We start from the raw sequence: 21921 nt of genomic DNA, 5'->3' as shown, positions 1-21921 counted from the left end.
ATAGGTGGGATGTAGAATCGTTGTCTACCAATTTATTCTCCACTTTTTGCGAAATGAAAAAAAATAAGTCACTTCATATGGATTGTATGTCAGATCTACCAAGAATTCGATTTAAATAGTGCCAGGGATCAAGTAGCCCCCTCACGGGGATCAAGTATCCCTCGTGGGCCGGGTTTCTTGAATCGCACTAGTGTTTTTAAGAACTGATCTACCTGATTTATTCTACAAGAAAGAGATTCTAGGTGTACACCCAGTGGAAGGAGATAACCACATTATGAACCTGTTTGTAACTATTATGACCTGAAATAATCTTTAAACACTAAAACAGGGATCAACCATCCCACCTCTCCCCTACCAAAGGAGGATAGCACAGAAGATACAGCTGAAACAAAATAGACGACATCGAAGATATAAACGTGAACTGAAGAGAGGAACGTGAGAAGAAAATTAAAAACAACATTGACAAGAAGCAGCAACACAAGCTCTAGGAAAACGCAAAGTCATACTGAACAAAAGAAACAACAACAATACACCATGGTTCAGAAAAGAAATAAAAGAGAAATGTAAAGGGAAACGAGAGGCCTACATCAGTAAAAAACATCAAATACTCTAGAATCCCGAGACACTTATAGAAGAATACGAAATAAAACAAAGTAGTTGGTAAGAAGAAAAAAAATTAACACTGGGAACAGTTTACAAAAAAGGATGAAAAGCGACTTTTACGGTACACAAAAACAAATATAGAGATCACATTAATTACTATTTAACTGGGAATAAGCCACAATTAAAGGTTAAAATACGTTTATTGACGTTTCAATTTCCACTTCGGAAATCGTTCTCAAAATACAAACATTAGTAAATTAAACAAATTTTGTTTTTGTTACTTAGTGAAAAATTCTTCTATTAATTTAATTTTATCTGACTCATCTATATTGACAATTCAGACATACATTATACATTTTAAAGTAGACGACTTTAAAATGATATTGCCAATATTGTTGAGTTGCGTTCCTGGGACGACTTTACTTATAAGATAGTTCATTCGATTACATGAAATCAACTTTAACTTGAGAATATCCGTCAGAAAAGATCATAACATGTAATTCGTCTTTAAAAAGACAAATACATGCCATGATGACAGTAAAATTCTCCCGTTAGTGATTCCATAGTAAATTATGAGGGAAAAACCAGGAAAAAAAAAACCTCATAATACTATCCCGACATGGTAAGTATTTGATCTTGCATTTATTTTACCTTCAATAAATACCAAATTCCGATTTTATATGTTTGTTATTTAAAAAATATAAATGATGTATTCTCTATATGTTACTGACTTACCAATACTGGTATTTTCTTTTTAATAACTTCCTCTTTCAATATGGGTAACCAGATCCTACTACATTCTGCCGAGGAATTCGCGACACAATTGGTCTCATTTAGCATAATTAGAGCCGCTTCTTTGATTTTTCTCTTTTTGCCATCCGTTTCTTTTAGGACTATATTTGAATCATTCCATTGAACCCTATGTTCATTATCCCATGCATGTTTACATATTTGAGATCTATCAAATTCTCTATTTTTAATATAGGATTGATGTTCACTTATTCTAACATTTAATGGCCTTGATGTTTCACCTAAATAAAACTGATCGCATTCACAAGGCATTTTATAAATGCAATTCTTTGTCCTTTCTTGTTCATTGTTAGGTTTGGTTTTGGACAAAATAGATCTCAACGTGTTTGTTGTTTTGAATGTTGTTGAAATGTTGAATTTATTTCCTATCCTTTTAAGCTTTTCCGATAATCCTTTTATATATGGTATTGTTATTTTCCTTGTATTATCCCTTGTATATGTTGTAGGATCTCGTTCTAAGTTGTTTTGTTCTATTCGATCTATTGTTGAAAATTCCTTATTTATAAACGATAAAGGATAATCATTTTTTAATAAAACAGATGTTAACAAATGTTTCTCCTCCAAGAACGAATTTTGGTTAGAACAAGTAATTTTGGCTCTATCGTATAAGGATTTAATGATTTCCTTTTTAATATTAATATTGTGATTTGATTTGAAATTTAAATATCTGTTGGTGTGTGTTGGTTTTCTATACACCTGAGTTTCGTATCCAGTATCGTTCTTAGAGATTAAAACATCCAAAAAAGGTAATGTGTTATTATATTCCTTTTCCATGGTAAATGTTATTGTCTCTTCTTTATCGTTTATATCATTTAGGAATGTGTCCAACAACTCTGATCCATGAGGCCATATTGAGAATACATCATCTACATATCTCCACCATACTGAGGGTTTTAAATTTTGTTTAGAAATAATATTTGTTTCAAAATCTTCCATAAATATATCGGCTAATAATGGAGATAAACTAGAGCCCATTGCTAGTCCAAAACTTTGTTTATAGAATTCATTATTTAGTTGAAAATATGTATTATCAGTACATAAATCATGGCATGTATTTGTCTTTTTAAAGACGAATTACATGTTATGATTTTTTCTGACGGATATTCTCAAGTTAAAGTTGATTTCATGTAATCGAATGAACTATCTTATAAGTAAAATCGTCCCAGGAACGCAACTCAACAATATTGGCAATATCATTTTAAAGTCGTCTACTTTAAAATGTATAATGTATGTCTGAATTGTCAATATAGATGAGTCAGATAAAATTAAATTAATAGAAGAATTTTTCACTAAGTAACAAAAACAAAATTTGTTTAATTTACTAATGTTTGTATTTTGAGAACGATTTCCGAAGTGGAAATTGAAACGTCAATAAACGTATTTTAACCTTTAATTGTGGCTTATTCCCAGTTAAATAGTAATTAATTTAAAATGCCACAAGAAAATAGCTTCAGAACAATATAGAGATCACATGGTGCGATAATTTAAACAATTTATTAGGCTAATATTGAAGAGTGTGTATATGTGAATATACAGAAGGATACTAAAAATATCTTATGTGGACCATGTCACCAACGTTGAGGTCCTACAGCGCATGACAAAAGAAAAAGAAGTGCTTAATTTAATTAAACAACGTAAGCTTGAGTACCTCGGCCACGTGATGCGAAACGAAGAAAAATATCGAATTCTTCAACTTGTTATGCAGGGTAAAGTATTTGGCAGAAGAGGACCGGGACGCCGTCGTATCTCGTGGTTGAAAAATCTCCGACAATGGTTTGGGATGACCTCAGCGGAGCTATTTCGCAGAGCAGTCAACAAAACCATGATAGCCTTGATGATCGCCAACATCCGGACCGGATAAGGCACTGAAGAAGAAGAAGAATATTGAAGAAGAAACAGGCTTTAAAGCCTACATACAAGAAGGAAGAAGACGATATTGTAGCTTAAGGTGAACGTGTGACGGCCTTGGGAGTCTTTATTGTAGATGTCTTTTCGTTTTTTCGTTATCTTAGGTCTGCCTTTATTTGATTTGTTCGTTTTGTGATGAATGCAAAATCAAAAAGTTACGACAAAAAAGTCAATTGAATTATTTGTCGCCTCTAGGGTTGTTTGGAGAATTTTTTAGTATTGTTGCTAGGATTTATTTGTAAGATATTGTTCTGAAGCTATTTTCTTTGGCATCTTAATGCAATTATTATTTTTATTAAGCCACAATTTAAGTTTAAAGTGAGTTTATTAAGAAAACTTATTTACAAAAATACGCTTTTTTGGAACGTCAAAAATAAACTTTAATAAATTTTAAACTTGTTGCTTATTCCTAATAAAAACAGTAATTGCGTTATTTTTAAGCTATTGTTTATTCTATTTATATACACAACTCTTTATATGTATAACTTATTTGCGATATAGCTATATACTAAATAAATTAATAATTACAAAAATAAAAAAATGAATATATAAAACGACCAGTTACCGGAATAACGCAGACTTTTATTTTCTATTTCATTCCTGTCATTATATTTTATCTGATCACCGATACTGTTGTTCCGCATGATTGATGCCGTCTACTAAACAATCCTTTTTCTTTTCAGTTGGAGAACATCAACGCCTGTCTGTCGTTTCTGCGTAGCCAGCATGTCGCCGGCATCGAGAATGTTTCGGCGCAAGAATTGCGCGACGGCAAGTTGAAGGCCATCCTGGCCCTGTTCTTCGCGCTTTCGAGACATAAACAAGCCGCCAAGAGTTGCAGCAGACACGGAGTCGCGCCGCAGCCGCAGCAGGATATGACTCCTAATAGGTAGGCAACATTAAATACAGCTGTGGTGTGTGAGTTGCATAAATGTAGGGAACGATCTGAGCTTTCTAGAAGACAGAGTCGGCTTCTAGATTGTTTCGAAACTTAAATTAATGTGACAAATATTTTCTCTCTTTTTATTTTACCAGTAGTCAGATCAACTAAACATGTTAAATATTTACAATATACTTAAACTAATTTAAGCCTGTATTAGCGTAGCTTTATTAGAGTTTCTTAAAAATAGATTAACTATATGTAATAAAATAAAAAAATCGGGTATTTTTGTTCGTCTTTTATAAAAGTTACTTAAAAATTTTAAACTAGGTAATAAATTTTTAACAGATCTTTACACAACATCGTTGTGACATCGTCGTAATGTTTGACAAAATAAAAGTCATCAAGTTAAAACACAAGTATTATCAGATATACTGTTTTTCATCGTTTTTACGAATTATTAGTGAAGACGACAAAAGACTATTAATGTTAATTACCAGTGGCGGGCTCAGAATAGGTCGATTAAAATTAAACGATCAAAATAAAGTAAATCTATTTTACAAAATGGAAATTATAGAAAGAAGTTTTTTTTAGTAAAATGGAATATGTTCTTAATAACGAAAATAAGGAAGTCTGGATTAAAAGTATTCATTTTATTTTAAATCTATTATATATTAAATAATGTTAAACAGTAACACAATTAATATTTAGTGTATGCTCCAATTGTCAATAAAACTTTGCAATCTTCTGTTCGTAAAAAGCACCAATCTCCTCATGTCATATTCAACAAGCTCCTCCCATGCCTGCTTAATTGCTTCCCATAGCTCAATTCTATTCCGTGGCCTAAAGTTTCTTTCATTTAATTTCTTTGTCAACGCTATCTACACATTTTCGATGGGGTTAAGGTCTGGACTCCGGGAAGGCCACGGAAGAACATTAACATGAATTTCTCCCAACAATTCTCGAACAATTCTACTCGTATGCACCGGATAATTGTCATGTTGGAAGATGAAGTTGTTACCAGGGAATTTTTGGATCACTGGTGGTAACATTATGTTCTCAAGAATATGTTTGTAATATGATTTTGTTAATTTTTCTTTTTTATGAGAATACACGCACGGGGCTCCAGCACTTATCCATCCCCATACGTTGACCGAGAATCCTCCACTATTTCTTTAATGGTGAAGTATACCGTTCATCAAACCTGTGATTTCTCGGTCTATAAACACTTATTCGACCATACATATGCAACGGCAAATGCAACGTTAGCTTAAAAGCTGTCTTCAAGGTTGATGAATTCATTACAAAATACAAGTGGTATCCTCATGTGATCTTCACTCAAAAATGTTTTTTTTGCTGCTGCACAATTTATCAATTCACTTGCTTTAATCCATCTACGTGCAGTATAAATGCTGCCCGGAAACGCTGTCTCTACGACAGCCTTTCGAGCTGTGGCAAGCCTTCTTGAACCAGCCAATCGTACTTCTTCTTCTTCTTCTTCAAGTGCCCTGTCCGTTGCGAACGTTGGCTATTAACATGGCAATTCTGATCTTATTTGCGGCGGTTCTGAATAGTTCGACCGATGTGAGCCCGAACCACTTCCTCAGATTTTGGAGCCACGAGTGTCTTCTCCTGCCTGGCCCGCGCTTACTGTCTATTTTTCCCTGGACAATCAATTGCAGTAGACGGTACTTATCGTGTCTCAATATGTGGCCTAGATATTCAAGCTTTCTGTTTTATGTTTAATTGTATTCACGATTTGTTTCTCCTTTCCGATTCTTTGGATTACCTCTGTGTTGGTGACATGTTCGGTCCAGGATATACGAAGAATGCATCGGTACACCCACATTTCGAATGCTTCTAGTTTTCTCGTGAGCGTCTCCGTCAGCGTCCAGGCCTCCACACCATACAGTAAGATCGAAAAAATGTAGCATTTAACTAGACGTAGTTTTAGGGGAAGAGACAAATCCCTGCTTATGAGGAACTATATAATCCCAATCGTACTATAGAATGAAAATGATCCCATCTTTGTTTGATTTGAGTTGTGCACATATAGCTCACATTAAAATCTGCAGTAACTTGCTTTAGTGACCAAGCTTCTTCGAGTAAGGCAATTGCTCTGTTGTTTTGAATGCATTCAAATGCATTCTACGCAATAGCTTTTTATTTTATTTTTAAATACGCGTGAAATTTTTTACAAGCACATTGACATATAGTAAATCCATACAACTGCAATTTTACAGTATTACACTGTAAAAATCAAGGTGTAACCTATTCAATGACCGCAGTTGTACGTTACATTCCAGGTTTCAATTTCCGAGATAAAAATACGTTATACAAATCTCAAATACAACAATTTTCAAGTAAAACTGTGATTTGTTCCCATTATGTATAAGTATATAATACAGAAATTTACTTAAGCAAATTCTTTGCTGGGATAAATGAAAAAGAGTAGCGTAGAAATCTAACCAGGGAGCTGTTCAATGACAAAGTACATATGCATCATCAGAAAAATACCTTGCCACTATACAAATTCCCAGGAATAGAAGTCAAGAGGAGAACCTCATATCACAAAAATCGCTCCGAGTAGCTTAGAGTATAGACTAGAAATGTGAAGAAAGGCAGGAGTTACCTTCCAACATTATACATTGTTGATTTAAAGTCACATTCTGTAACTCCTTCATTCTGTAACAATCCTCATTCTCAAGTTCAAATCGTTCTTATTCAAATCGTCCAATTATCTGGTTCTAGGTCTTTTTTTTTGTCGTTTGTCTGTTGGTTTCCATTACCATATTCCTAGTTGCTTTTATCTCTCTATTTCTATATCCTCTATTCTTCTGTGTAATATATTGTATATATTGGTATGTGTTTATTGTCTGTATTTAGACAGTCCTTCCTGAAAGTATTCTGTACATAGACTTATAATTTCTTTATAAGAAAATAGAGAGAACAGAAAAATACTTCAAATCAGTTTCATAGTACCTTAGACAACCGGTTTCGATCACTACACTTTTCTGCTCATCGTCTGGTTCCCGATGAGGTTATTTAACCACTAACAGAAACATTACAGTTGTTGTAACTTATAAATTATGCCAATATACGGTATATGGAATGTGGTCGGTGGTATTACTTGTACTGTTATGTAAGTGTACAGACAATGTACTCATAAAATTCGAATATACTCAATACTGACTTAATATTGGCATACATTATAAATTGAAGCAACTTTAGTTTATATTGTACTAAAATTGTAATGCTTAAAATCGGTCGCCCAAAGTACTTCTAAACTGATTGTAAGTCTTTTCTTCTCTTTATTTACCTTTTTAGAAATGGACTCAGATCTGCAAATAATTCATCATTATTATAATTTCTTTATTTTCTGTCAATGCAACTCTTTTGGTGTCTTTGCATTTCATGAGCCTTGGTCTGAATGATTGAAAGGTTTCTTATTTTCTTTTGTAAATTTTTCTATTTTCTTGTCTGTTATGTTCTCTATGATTGTAGGTAGATTTTCTTATGATTTCTAGTACTTATTTTTTCAAGGCCTTCCTTTTCTATACATGCCACATTCACTTGTATTCTCTTTTAATTGTAAATTTTTGGTTTGTTTCTGGTATTGTCGAAGCATAACTGGAATGTAAGAGGGTTTTCAGACGAGGATACTGTATGCGATATACTGTATGCGAGATACAGAATTTTCGATGGCTACTGTATCGGATTCACGGGCATGCTCGTCAGTATGAAAATAGTAGCAGTGCAGTGCGGTTATATTTTTGGATTATGGATGTAGAAGAGTGTGTTATGCTGTGGTACATATTAAATAAAAAGAAAAAGAAACTGAAAAGACGACGTAATTTGTGGGTTCATCCTATTGTAGAATTAAGAGAAACCAAGGGAACGTATAATTTGCTGTATCAAGATTTATTGCAAGATCCATCGAAGTTTTTTAATTATTTTCGAATGTCTGTAAAGTCGTTTGAAGAACTTCATAAAATTTTAGAAATTCAACCTTTTCTATACATGCCACATTCTTCTTCTACGGCACTACAGCCCAAAATGAGCCTTGGCCTCCTTTATTTTTTGCCTCCACCCTTGTCTGTCTGTGGCTGCTCTTCTCCATACACGGACTCCTAAAAGTGCTTGTGCGTCGCTGCTTACTGTGTCTTCCCAGCGCTTTCTTGGCTTTCCAACTGGTCTCTTTCCCTGCATTCTGGCGTTCAGTGCTCGTTTTGGTAGCCTATCCTCTCCCATTCGTATCACATGTCCGGCCCATTGCAATCTTTCTATTCTAATGAAGTCTGACAGGGGTGTTTCCTTATACAGTTGATAGAGCTCATTGTTATATCGAATTCTGAAGATTCCGTTTTCCCTCACAGGTCCTAGTATTCTCCTCAGTACTTTTCTTTCGAATGTGTCGAGTTTGTTTTTGGATGTTTCTTTCAGGACCCATGCTTCGCTGCCATAACATGCTATTGGCCGAATTAAAGTTTTATAGATTCTCATCTTTGTATTTCGGTGGACACTTTTAGACCGAAATATATGGGAGAGGGCAAAATAAGCTTTGTTTGCCTGCGTTATCCTTTTTCGTATTTCTCCATCCTCTGCTCCATCGGCATATATTTCTACTCCCAGGTATGTAAACTTTCCAACCGTTTCAATGTCATCTTCATGCATAATGTTTTGTGGGATTATATTTCTTCTCGTCTGTACCATTATTTTTGTTTTTTCTGTGTTAATTTCCAGACCTAGCCTTTTCGTTTGTGTTTTTAACTCTGCGTATGCTTCCTGTGCTCCTGTTGATGTTCTACTCATACATGCCACATTCACTTGTATTCTCTTTTAATTGTAAATTTTTGCATTTTTTGTTTTGTTCTTAAATACATCTACATTTCGTTTGTGACGTTGTTTGTTTGACACTTTTTGCTTTGTCGCTTAGTTTAAATTCGCTCACCGAATACGTTCTGACATTGGTTATGTCAATATGTTTGATTTGGTTTGTTTCTGGTATTGTCTAAGCATAACTGGAATGTAAGAGGGTTTTCAGACGAGGATACTGTATGCGATATACTGTATGCGAGATACAGAATTTTCGATGGCTACTGTATCGGATTCACGGGCATGCTCGTCAGTATGAAAATAGTAGCAGTGCAGTGCGGTTATATTTTTGGATTATGGATGTAGAAGAGTGTGTTATGCTGTGGTACATATTAAATAAAAAGAAAAAGAAACTGAAAAGACGACGTAATTTGTGGGTTCATCCTATTGTAGAATTAAGAGAAACCAAGGGAACGTATAATTTGCTGTATCAAGATTTATTGCAAGATCCATCGAAGTTTTTTTAATTATTTTCGAATGTCTGTGAAGTCGTTTGAAGAACTTCATAAAATTTTAGAAATTCAATTGAGTAAAAAAGACACAACTATGCGTAAAAGTATTTCGTCAAAAAACGGCTTACTATGACTTTAAGTTAAAGTTAAAGTCTATGACTTAAATTTAAAATAAATCTATGTACTTATCTCCAATTTGTAAATTGTTTACCTCGCCCTAAAAAAAATGACCGTATTCCTTTCACAATAATGTAGTTTTATATTCATTAAATAATCAAAATTTCAATTAGCAAACTTTTAAAACTAAACTATATACGTATGAAACAAAATACCTATGTATTTATAATAAAAACATATTTATTTCTTACCATATTCATTTTGCTGTACTGCAGTCATGGCCTCAAAATTGTCGCACATTTGCTTAGAAATTTCGACCCAGCACTGCTGCTTTTTATTTCTATTGCAGTAATGTGGCGATGCTGTATTCCATAGACAGGGATTTGATTGTACCAAACAAATAAATTTGTGACTATCAAATACAGTACGCTCCATTATTTAACTATATTCAGAAAAGACCGTCTTTCTTTCGTTGCTCATTCACAATTATTCAACAGAAAATCGCGCGTCTATGGAATGTGGTGCAAAAGTATTCGTGTCTGAAAGCGTTCATTTAACGTAATGTTTCTTCTCCTCGTCTGAAAGGGGGCTTACTTCTCTGAAAGCGACAGTTCTCAATATCACCTCAAATTCCATTTAACAACTTTGGAAAACCATTTCAGAATCATTTTCAATTAAAATTATATACGCCACTGGTGCCAAATTTATCAATGTTAATATCTCAAAAAATCTAAAGTGTGCAATGTCAGATAACTAACCAGCACCCTATGTATTATGGAGAAACCTTTCATTGAAACATGGACGACAATTCGCACCTGCAGCAGACACGAAATATTTTCATAACAAAGGGTTACGGCATGCAGTTATGGAAGTAGACGAATAAAGAACTCCATCATGAAGGTTTTATCTGAATTGGAATCGTCTATAGTTGAAAAAGAATAGTTTTGTTCTTTTATTAATAGTAGTTTTAAAGGGAGAATGAAAATATGTTTTATAAATGCTTTTATATAAAATTTTCAAGAAAACTTACAAAGCCGTACGTCCTTTTCACATGGAGACGATTTAATTTGATTAGAGAAAATTTGAAGAAAGTTGGTAAGAAGGAGAAGGCCTAGTAATACTTTTTTTCCACAAATAATAATACATTACAATCGTAACCCTGGTCAGTTCGATAGCGTGAACAAGAGACAGTGTCTAAACTCTACTACTAACAATAATAATTTCGTAATAGAAATGTTGCTTTTAAATTGTGAATCTATAACACTATAATTTCTGCTGACTCTACAGTATCGCGCAAGATGTTGTTCGACTTTTAAGTCTTCTTTTTGGAGTGCCTGTCCGTTCCGAACGTTGGCGATCATTGTGGTTATGACGACTTTGTTGATTGCTGTACGGAATAGCTGTATTAAGCTCTTTTTATACCATACTCTCAGGTTAGCAAGCCAGGATATTCTCCTTCGTCCTGGGGCTCTTTTTCCTTCAATTTTACCTTGCAAAATGTATTGGATTAGCTCATATCTGCATAGATTTCTTATTCTATGTCCCAAGTACTGCAGCTTACGGCCCTTCACGATGTTGACCAAATCCGTGGTTGTGTTCATCCTCCATAGTACTTAAGGATCCTTCTGTATAACCATAGCTCAAAAACCTGAAGTTTTGAGTTTCCGCCTTTAATGTCCACGTTTTTACTCCGTACAGAAGCACTGAGTACACGTAACATTTAAGGAGCCTTATTTTTGTTTCTAGCATGAGGTCATGGCTCTGGAACCCAGAGCTGATAGTCAAGAATGCACTTTCTGCCTTTCCGATGCGACATTTAATGTATTGGGTATTATCCCGTTCAATTCTCATTTGGTTCACATACTCCAGTATGTATTTTTTGCTCCAGTTATGTCTTCCTTGCTGCTGATCATTATCTTGGTTTTGCTGGTGTTTATATCCAGTCCATATGTTCAAATTGTTTCCATTAATTTGTTCATTAAGTTTTGCAGTCTTTCTATGGTATTGGAAAACACTATTGTATCATCTGCATACCGCAGATTACTGAACTTGACTCGATTGATTGAGATGCCTTTATCAATATCTTTTAGAGCCTCTTAAAAAATGTGCTCCGAGTACAGATTGAATATCAGTGGTGAAATTATGCACCCCCTTAAGATTTTGACCTGATCTGTATATTCTCCATTTATTCGGAGTACCGCTGATTGATTCCATTACAGGTTAGCTATTATTTTTAGGTCTCTTCCGTCAATTCCTGTTCTCTTCAACATTTCTATCATTTGTTCATGCCTGACTCTATCGAAAGCCTTCTTGTAGTCAATCAGGCATGCAAAAACATCACAGCTGACGTCTCTACATTTCTGAAACAATACCTGCACGCTAAATAAAGCTTGCCTCGTACCAACGGCGTTCACAAATCCAAACTGATTGGATCCAATTCTTTTATGGATGACTTTTAAACACAGCTTCAGCAGATGGCTCATTAGGCTTATGATCCTATAATCTTCACAAACTTTTGCTCCAAGTTTGTTGGGCAATGGTATGAACTCCGATTTAAGCCACTCTAGTGGTATTTTTACTGCCTTGTATATTTCATTAAATATTTCAGTTATCAAAAAAACATACAGAAGTTAAAACACTTCACCATTGTACATATTTAGGTATATAAAAACATATAGTTAAAACTTTTACAAGTGTCGTCAAAATTTATACAGTAGCATAACGTTTTCGATCTAGATTTTCGATCAGATCATCTTCAGTGCCTTATGTAGTTGAAGCTAACAATGAATTTGTGGCTATGACATCCATATATGGGTTTACATCTTTCCAAAATTAAATTATATGGTGACTCTAGGTCGATGACATTGGATAAAATTTAATACTTGAGGAGCTACATGTCTCCCTGCTCGGTTTTTAACACGTGGTTCTTGTCAGTTAAAACGACACAGACCAACTGTGGTCTGTGTCGTTTTAGTCAGCCAACTACTGGGATGTTCCAATTAATTTTTATTTCAGTTATTATTTTTAATTGTTCTGCATCTAATAGGTTCAGTAGTTCTACAAGAATTTCATTAAGTCCCGGTGCCTTTCCATTCTTCATTTTTCTGACGGCTGCTGGTGACTTTAAGTCACATATTGTTTATTTGAAATCGAATTGAATCATGTTTCGTTTATTGCGAGGTTATCTCCAAGCTTATATCTTAGTAATTAAATGTTAAAAAACTCGTATGTGATATTCCACACAATATTTCTGATCAGGTGTCGTATTAACATATATTTAATTAGCGGAGAGTTTCATGTATGATTGGCATTCTCCCAATAAAACCTTGCATATACGGAGATCTCGACAGTGTTCGTTGAAAACGAAAAAGCCATTAAACTACTTAGAAGAACGAAACGCATTTTGGAGGATAAACCTTCGAAATTACACCGAAAGGGGAAAACTTTTAGAATTAAACGTACATCCGTACTGTATGCTGCAATGTACTTAATTTAATTCGGTCTAAAAAGCTTTTTAGCTAATAAAATTACAAAAAGAAACGAGGAATGCTTCATTAGATGGGAGAAGCTGAAGCGAATCTGTTTTTATGCGTGCTGTAAAAAAAATAATTACTTAAAATTTAAAAATTAAAATTTTTTTAATGTCTGGATTTAGTCCCGGCGTAATTCCGAATTGGTTTTTGAATATTTCGGTTCATCAAGTTATCTGAGGGTTAACTTTTGTATTGCAACTAATTTTTTTCTGTTATTGCCCCAAATACGCCTTATTTTGAATCTTTTAATATCCACCATATACATGAATTGAGTTTCTCTTTTTCGAAAAAAATTTTAACAATCGCCATATATAAGTAATGCTTCTTGAATTTCCATGAACACATGATCTCCAGTATCATTCCAAACCCGAGATTTATCCCAACATATTCCGTGTTGTTTTGATCGAAATGTTCATTACAATCACCTCCTATGAACTGTTTCAAATTTATCAATATTATTGATTTGTTCAATCAATGTGTTATTGAAGGAAAATTTATCAATATTATTTTTAGTACGTAGATAGCTCAGGTGGCGATTCTACTTATCTACCATACAATTTGACTTTACCTTTGAACTTATTTCACAAGATACCAATCATTTTTGGAGTCTAATGATTATAGGACTCTAGAAAAGAAAGGGTGTATATATTATATAGAGTACCAGTTTAAAAACTTTTTATTTTGCTTTTAAGGAGAGACTTATAGATATTTTTAGCCCTTAAGGTTGAAAGATATATTAATAAAAATTAATTGAGAAAACTTTGTGGAGCCATCTAGTTGTCGAAAAGTTCTCGTATATATAAATCTCCCGTCGTACGGTTATGAAAACGTGTACGTAAGGTAGACGTTTCCGTGTACAATAACAAGCGAGATCACTAAACTACGTTAAACCCTTTAAAATGTCATCAAACACAAAATTCCCATCAAAAATAATCCCAGATAGCAGAAGTAAGCTGATTGGAATTCACCTCAGCTTCATACAGCTTATTCAGAGCTACAGGGAGCAACAGTTGACTAAAGTTTGCCGTTATGTTCAAAATTGCCAAAAATATTAAACATTTTAGATGTTTTAAACAAAAATATGTTGTGTAACTAGTATTACTACTGAAATTTCAACAGTTTGAACTGTATTAGTTCCCTTTATCGGCATTATTTAACATATACTCTGAAAACATCTTTGGAGAAGCCTTGGAGAAATCAGAAGATGGAATTGCTGTAAATGGCCAACTTATAAAACAATATTAGATATGCAGCTACGATCACAGTCCATAGTTTGACGAGCAAGGACGCGTGTTGTCTTGCTGAAAAAGGACGTCTCGATGGCCGTCGAGATAAAGCAGTAAAGTGGTTTGTAAGATGTCATCAACATAAGGCGTAGCTGTCATATTGACTCGAATGAACACAAGTGGTGATCGGCTACCATAGGCAATATCCCCCCAAACCATTACTCCAACTGTCCTGTGTACATGCCTCTCAACAGCAAACCCAATATCTCGTCTCTCTTAGTCAAAGGAAGCATTTGTCGCTGGAGGAATAAAATCAGTCCAAAGGCTCGAATGCGACGGTATGGTGTACGCATACTAACAGGTCTACTTACTACTCCAAACCATTGATCAGCAATTTGACGCGTAGTAGCAAAACGGTCTCGCAGAGCCATTAATTTAAAGCGCGTATCTTGACGCTCTGTGGTACGCCTCGGTTGACCAGTTGGTCTTCTTCGTGTTCCTCTACCTTCGTTTGTCCACATACGACAAACACGCATAACCTCATTGCCGTACAATTAACACGACGGCCAATGTTGCGATACGACAAGCTCATATCTCTATACGCAATAATTCTACCCCTGTCAAAATCGCTAACATGGTGGTCATTTTGGTGTCTTCAAATTCAAGGCATTTTCTTACACTTAATACCATTAGACTGAGGAATAATAACAATAAGTCAACAGGTCCGGACAATGTACCCTGCAAAATCCTATGCAAGATCCTATGTAAATCAGACAAACAGTTCCTTGATAATCTAGTTGTACTTTTAAACAACATAATATATAATAGCGGTAAAATCTCGGAGAACTGGCTACAGTCAACATTTATTACAATCCCGAAGAAACCAAATGCCCAGATCTGTGATGACTACCGGCTTTTAAGCTGGATCAATCATGTCACTAAAGCGTTCACTAAAATCATTCATAGAAGAATATATGATAAATGTGAGTCAAATATCAATAGATCGCAGTTTGGTTTTCCGAAAGCACTTGGAACTAGAGAAGCAATTTTCGCTCTCCAGGTGCTTATACAGCGGTGTAGAGATGTTGATAAGGACGTGTATTTGTGCTTTGTGGATTTTAGAAAAGCATTTGACAATGTCAATTATGAACAATTGATGGATATTCTGCGAAACACAGGTATTGACGACAAGGACATTCGAATTGTGGCAAACCTATACTGGGGTCAAACAGCAAGAGCAAAAATAGGCAACGAACTCTCTGGAAGGGTGCAGATCAAAAGAGGTGTCCGTCAGGGGTGTATCTTATCCCCACTCCTATTCAATATTTATTCCGATGAAATATTTACAAATGTATGGAAAATGCAAATGAGGGCATAAAAATAAAAGGCGAGTTAACGAACAATATAAGATATTCCGACGATACGGTGATCCTTACCAGTACCATAGACCAATTACAACAGGTAATGGAAAGAGTTTATTTAGTTAGTGAGGAATACGGCCTGAGCCTCAACTTCAAGAAGACAAAGTGGATGCTGATAAGCAAAAAACAACAACCTGCTCGACAATTACGGATAAGTAACATACTAATTGACCATGTAGAATCTTATGTGTACCTTGGCACCAACGTAAATGCAAAATGGGAACACACCACAGAAATTAAGTCGAGAATAGAACAAGCTAGAGCAGCATTTAACAATACGAAAAAGCTCCTCATAAGCAAGGATTTATCTCTTCCCCTAAAATTACGTCTAGTTAAATGCTACATTTTTCCGATCTTACTATATGGTATGGAGGCCTGGACGCTGACAGAGACGCTCACGAGAAAACTAGAAGCATTCGAAATGTGTGTACCGATGCATTCTTCGTATATCCTGCACCAAACATGTCACCACCATAGAGGTACTCCAAAGAATCGGAAAGGAAAAAGAAATCGTGAGTACAATCAAACAAAGAAAGCTTGAATATCTAGGACACATATTGAGACACGATAAGTATCGTCTACTGCAATTGATTGTCCAGGGGAAAGTAGACAGTAAGCGAGGGCCAGGTAGGAGAAGACACTCGTGGCTCCAAAATCTGCGGAACTATTCAGAAGCGCCGCAAACAAGATCAGAATTACCATGTTAATAGTCAACGTTCGCAACGGACAAGGCACTTGAAGAAGAAGAATAATAACTAAAAATTTCTATACGACCCGGTTTTCACATATCCTTTTCTTCACAAAAAAAATTTAAAGCTAAAACTTTATTTTTACAAAAAGTAGAATAAAACATTGGTATTGTTATCATAAAATGTTTTAAATATAGTCATTCTGTTGCCAAAAAATTAAGTTCAAGAATTTATTCCTTCTGGGTGTAACACTTCTAATGTCACTGAGTATATTTATAATTTCTTTTCTTATAATGTCCACCCTCTATAATCTCGCCAGGTCTGTTTTCGTCTCTTAGTTAAAAAATTCAATAAAACTCGCAGTAATCTCCGTCAATTTCAATTATCTTTTTTGAGGTCGGCAATGTCTGGTTTTTTTTTATAAAGAAATAGAAACGACGATGGCTTTGAGCTTGATGAAGACCATGTTTCGTATTTCGCGATATTAAAAACGTAATAACCTACCGAATTGCAACGGGAATTAATCTGTCTAACGAGTTTTATTTAATAAATTATGTGACAGAGGGTAATATTCTTCTTAGTTTTTATGATTTTGACTATTTGCACGACCAAGAAATTATTTTGTAGTGTTATGAGACGGCAAAACAGCTTGATGGTTATCATACTAAAACTTTTAATAAAGACTGTTTGGCGATTTAACAGTTTAATTGGACAAATTGTTTACTTTATTCAGTTAATTTTACTTGCGAATATGAGCTTATTATACAGTATGCAAATCTTTCAACTGGACATAGGTAATATACATTGAGGTAACTGTGGCAACTGCGCTTTGTCGAGCACACAGCATTCTGAACGGAACAGCCATTTTGTTGATACCAGACATCTTCTAAACCTACATCTGGGAGAATTTTAATAGCTGGAATACTGTTATCTTATAAAACAGCAAAATATTTAGCCGAATTTAGAACTCCCTCAATGAAAAATGGACCAGTTACATGGTCACAAAAAATGCGTTGGGTCCGATGTACAATACTTCGATGTTCATTTTCCTGAGAGCAGTACCGCGTTCTGGAAGGATATATTTACACTTTACCACCTAAAATAAGAAGGATTATAACGGTCCTCGAATACGCCTTTAAAATGCTAAAGTGGGAAAATAGAGGAATAAAAATAGACGGGAAAATGCTCAATCATCTGCGTTTTGCCGACGATATAGTATACTTATTACCGAAGATCGGCGTGAAGCACAACAAATGCTACAAAAATTAGAAAACGTATCTTCAACAATAGGTCTAAAAATGAACATCAGTAAGACCAAATTTATGACAAATTCGATTCCCAGCGAACACCTAACCATCCAAAATCAAGTGGTAGAATTGACAGAAAAGTACATATATCTCAGTCATGAAATCAGAATAAGCAAGGATGATCAGACCTGTGAATTTCAACGACGAATAACACTTGCTTACGCGGCGTATGGTTCACTAAGAGACATCTTTAAGAGCAACATCCCGATAGCTATGAAACGAAAGACATTTGACCAATGCGTTCTTCCTATTATGACATACGGAGCAGAAACTCTTGCTCTCACAAAAACAACAGCACTAAAAATACTAGTGGCACACAGGCGCATGGAAAGATCGATTCTCGGCGTGACAATAAAAGAGAAAATAAGGAACCAGGACCTAAGGAAAAAAACAAGTATCACAGATGCCGTCGAACGTATAGCCAAGCTGAAATGGAATTGGGCAGGTCACATAGCGAGACTAAAAGGCTCACGATGGACCAGAAAACTAATTGACTGGCGCCCAAGAGAAGACAAACGCAGCAGAGGACGACCACGAACATGGATGGACGACATTAAACGAATGTCCAAGAAATGGCAACAAGACGAACAAAACCCTGAAGAGTGGCGAAAAATGGGAGAGACGTATGTCCAGCAGTGGATAGAAGAGGTTGCATGATGATGATAATTGATTTACTTATTAATATAATTTTGTATGCGTATTTTTTTTTAAAAACTGTTACTTACAATTATCTACTACATCCTTACTGACTTTATTACGTATATACTAAACCTACCTCTTTTACATCATCTACTCCACACCATTCTCTCTTTTTATACCATTTCATAAACCCACCCCCATGTTGCAGATATTCTAAATTTCGGGAAACTGGCAGACCACGTAAAGCACTTGCTAAATCGTTAAAATAATTTATTTGTCTCTAGAGACAAGAAATTATGATTACGCAGCTTTGCTGAGGGCCCGAAGAGAACGAACTTTTTGGATCACTCAACCTGACTACCAGGGTTGGATTTGGTAAATAGTCAACATAAATAAAAGATGTAATGTTTAATAAGTTGACTTGTATTGATTGAACTGGTATAAATATTGGTAATTTTTAAGAAGTTTTTTATCGTCCTTGGTGCCATCACTATCTAATCTTCTGTGAAAATAGTGTAGACAAGGTTTTATTGTTGTTTAGTGAGATCTCCATTCACTAAAATTTTTTATGCTTATTCCAGGTATATTTTCAAAAGCCTTGGCTATATACAATAACCCTGTTTCAGACCTTTAGTTACTTTAATGCTTCCTGGTGATTTTTCCCTATATTGACTTAGACTTCTATATTAATATCCGTATGACAATTTGATATCCTCATTCCCGTAAATATTATGAAAAATTACACAATTCAGTTTAGTTTTTAAGTGGAGACTTTCAGTAAATATTTTTAGCCCTAAAATTTTTTTAAATATAAAGGAGGTTAGGTGTCACATCACTTTAACCCTTAAATTGTCCGGCGTCGTCTGACAGACGATTCAATATTTTTAATTCTTTCTTATTGGCAATCGGCACCGCCCACACTCAAGTCGTTCTATCTAATCCTTTAACTATAGACTAGGCGGGATCTGTTGAAATTCAGACCATAATGTACATTTTCCATAGGGAGCTATTTTTTGCTGGAATCCCTTCAGGATGTGCCAATATCGATAATCGCGATATGCGCCAGTCGCAAACCCTGTGCTAAATTTTTTATTTAACAAAATCTGAAAACAATTGAAATTTTCTCATTTTTTTGCTCCTATTTTCGTTTATAATTCGGAAAATACTGATCCTAGAGAAAAAATTATACGAAGTTAAAAGTTTCGTTATTCAATTTTACACAATATTTCGTTAGCTAGAAATTGAAAATTTAATGTTTATTGTTGAAAAAATAGCAATAATTGGAAAAAAAGGTACAAAAAAATGAAGTTAATCCTTTAAATGTTTTCGACTTTCTAAACTTGACCTACAAGCTCCATATTCCGCCTAGAAAAACCTTTTAATATGTTTAAAACTTGTGCTAAATTTTATTTAGATTGGTCGAATAGGTTTTGCATAATAATTTTGCAATCCAGCCTACTGGAAAAAAATCGCAAATTTTCAAATTTATAGTAGGCCCTAAATAAGGCTCTCAGATAGTTGCAAATTTATTTACATATTTACATACATTGTAAAATTTAAATCGGTTCACAAGGAGAGCCTAGAAAATTTTTTAAAGTTTTAAACATTTTTTAGGCTTATAAACAAATTGAATAACTTTACGAGCTTTAAACATATCAATTTCAAAATGTATACACTTAAAGAACATTAAAAGACGCTTCTTAAAAAAAAACGATACATTCGGCTTACTGGTTGCCGAGATATTGAAGGGCAAGATCAGACCTGAAGATTATTGTCCTTCCAAAAAAAGAAAAAGACTTAAAAAAAAATTATTGAAGATTGAGTCAAAATAAAGTTTATTTATGAAAAAAAAATTTTTTTTTCGTTCGCCTTTGTTTGAACAATTTAAATTATTTATTAACAATTTATAAATACATATTTGTTTACTAAAAGTAACAATTTACTTCAATTTATAAATTACAAGCTCAAAAAAAATGCACGAAGAAAAAATGCAATTATTGTTTAACATACCATTGTTTATTGCAAATTTCCCAATTTTGCAATTAAAAATGGTATTTGAAAATATGATATTTGAAATCCATGTCATCGATTCAAAAAAAAAGAGCAAAATTGCTTAACAAGAAGCCGAGATAATGCAATTTTTAGCAAGCGCTATCATTTTGAACTCGCCGATTCACATTTCGAGTGAATGTCCCCCACCACCACCTCTCATGCAATCCGAGCGACATTTTAAGCGAAAACGGTTTTTTATTTGTCTTTTTTATGGATGTTGTCATAAAGCGCATTACGTAAAACTTTTCATATAAAAAGTACTTGACAAGACGAGGGTATTTGTTTAAAAACGAGCCCTCTATCACTTATGGTTACACGGCAAATGTATGCCAACTTTGACCTTCAATATTTTGGAAACCAGTAAGCCGAATGTATCTTTTTTTTTTTTTAAAGAAGTATCTTTTAATATTCTTTAAGTGTACAAATTTTGAAATTGATATGTTTAAAGCTCGTAAAATTATTCAATTTGTTTATAAGCCTAATATATATAAAAAATGTTTAAAACTTAAAAAAAATTTCTAGGCTCTCCTAGTGAACCGATTTGAATTTTACAAAAAGCTTTTGAAAGTTTAAGCCTTCTTTTATGTGAAAACAAATTTGCAACTATCTGAGGGCTTTATTTAGGGTCTACTATAAATTTGAAAATTTGCAATTTTTTTCCAGTAGGCTGGGTTGCAAAATTATTATGCAAAACCTATCCCACCGATCTAAACAAAATTTAGCAGACCTTTTAAACATATTAAAAGGTTTTTCTGGGCGGAATATGGAGCTTGTAGGTCAAGTTTAGAAAGTCGAAAACATTTAAAGGATTAACTTCATTTTTTTGTACTTTTTTTTTCAATTATTTCTATTTTTTCAACAATAAACATTAAATTTTCAATTTCTAGCTAACGAAATATTGTGTAAAATTGAATAACAAAACTTTTAACTTGTTATAATTTTTTCTTTAGGATCAATATTTTCCGAATTATAAACGAAAATAGGAGCAAAAAAATGAGAAATTTTCAATTGTTTTCAGATTTTGTTTAATAAAAAATTTAGCACAGGGTTTGCGACTGGCGCATATCGTGATTATCGATATTGGGCACATCCTGAAGAGATTCCAGCAAAAAAATAGCTTCCTGTGGAAAATGTCCAATCCAAAACAGATCCCGCCTAGACTACTATTCGAGCCTGACAAGTGAGTGTATTTGAGACAAGTTTCTCTCAGTTCCTAAAAATTTGATGCAACAGTTAGGTTGAGAGTAGTTGCTCAGATGAACGATTATAACAAAACTCTTTTAAAGTGGTACAATGAGGAATGTGATAGTGACAGTGATGTAGACGATACTTCGGAAGACCATAACATTGAATCTGAACACGATACATGTCCAGAATTTTCGGGATCTGACGAGCCTGCAGATTGTGAT

The 21921-nt window shown here is 34.3% G+C and overlaps 1 protein-coding gene across 7 annotated transcripts in view; it reads left to right on the top strand.

The window, feature by feature from the left end:
* The window catches only part of sick (sickie), a 677587-nt gene that overhangs the window by 371977 nt on the left and 283689 nt on the right, over nt 1-21921 (top strand). For all 7 annotated transcript variants that reach the window (XM_072530832.1, XM_072530834.1, XM_072530833.1 and 4 more), the window contains one exon: nt 4005-4210. In XM_072530832.1, coding sequence (XP_072386933.1) covers nt 4005-4210 — 206 coding nt within the window. The remainder of the gene's footprint in view (nt 1-4004; nt 4211-21921) is intronic.

This window comes from Diabrotica undecimpunctata, chromosome 4 (assembly GCF_040954645.1).
Source record: "Diabrotica undecimpunctata isolate CICGRU chromosome 4, icDiaUnde3, whole genome shotgun sequence".
Lineage (NCBI taxonomy): Eukaryota > Metazoa > Arthropoda > Insecta > Coleoptera > Chrysomelidae > Diabrotica > Diabrotica undecimpunctata.
This window is presented reverse-complemented; position numbering and strand designations above follow the sequence as displayed.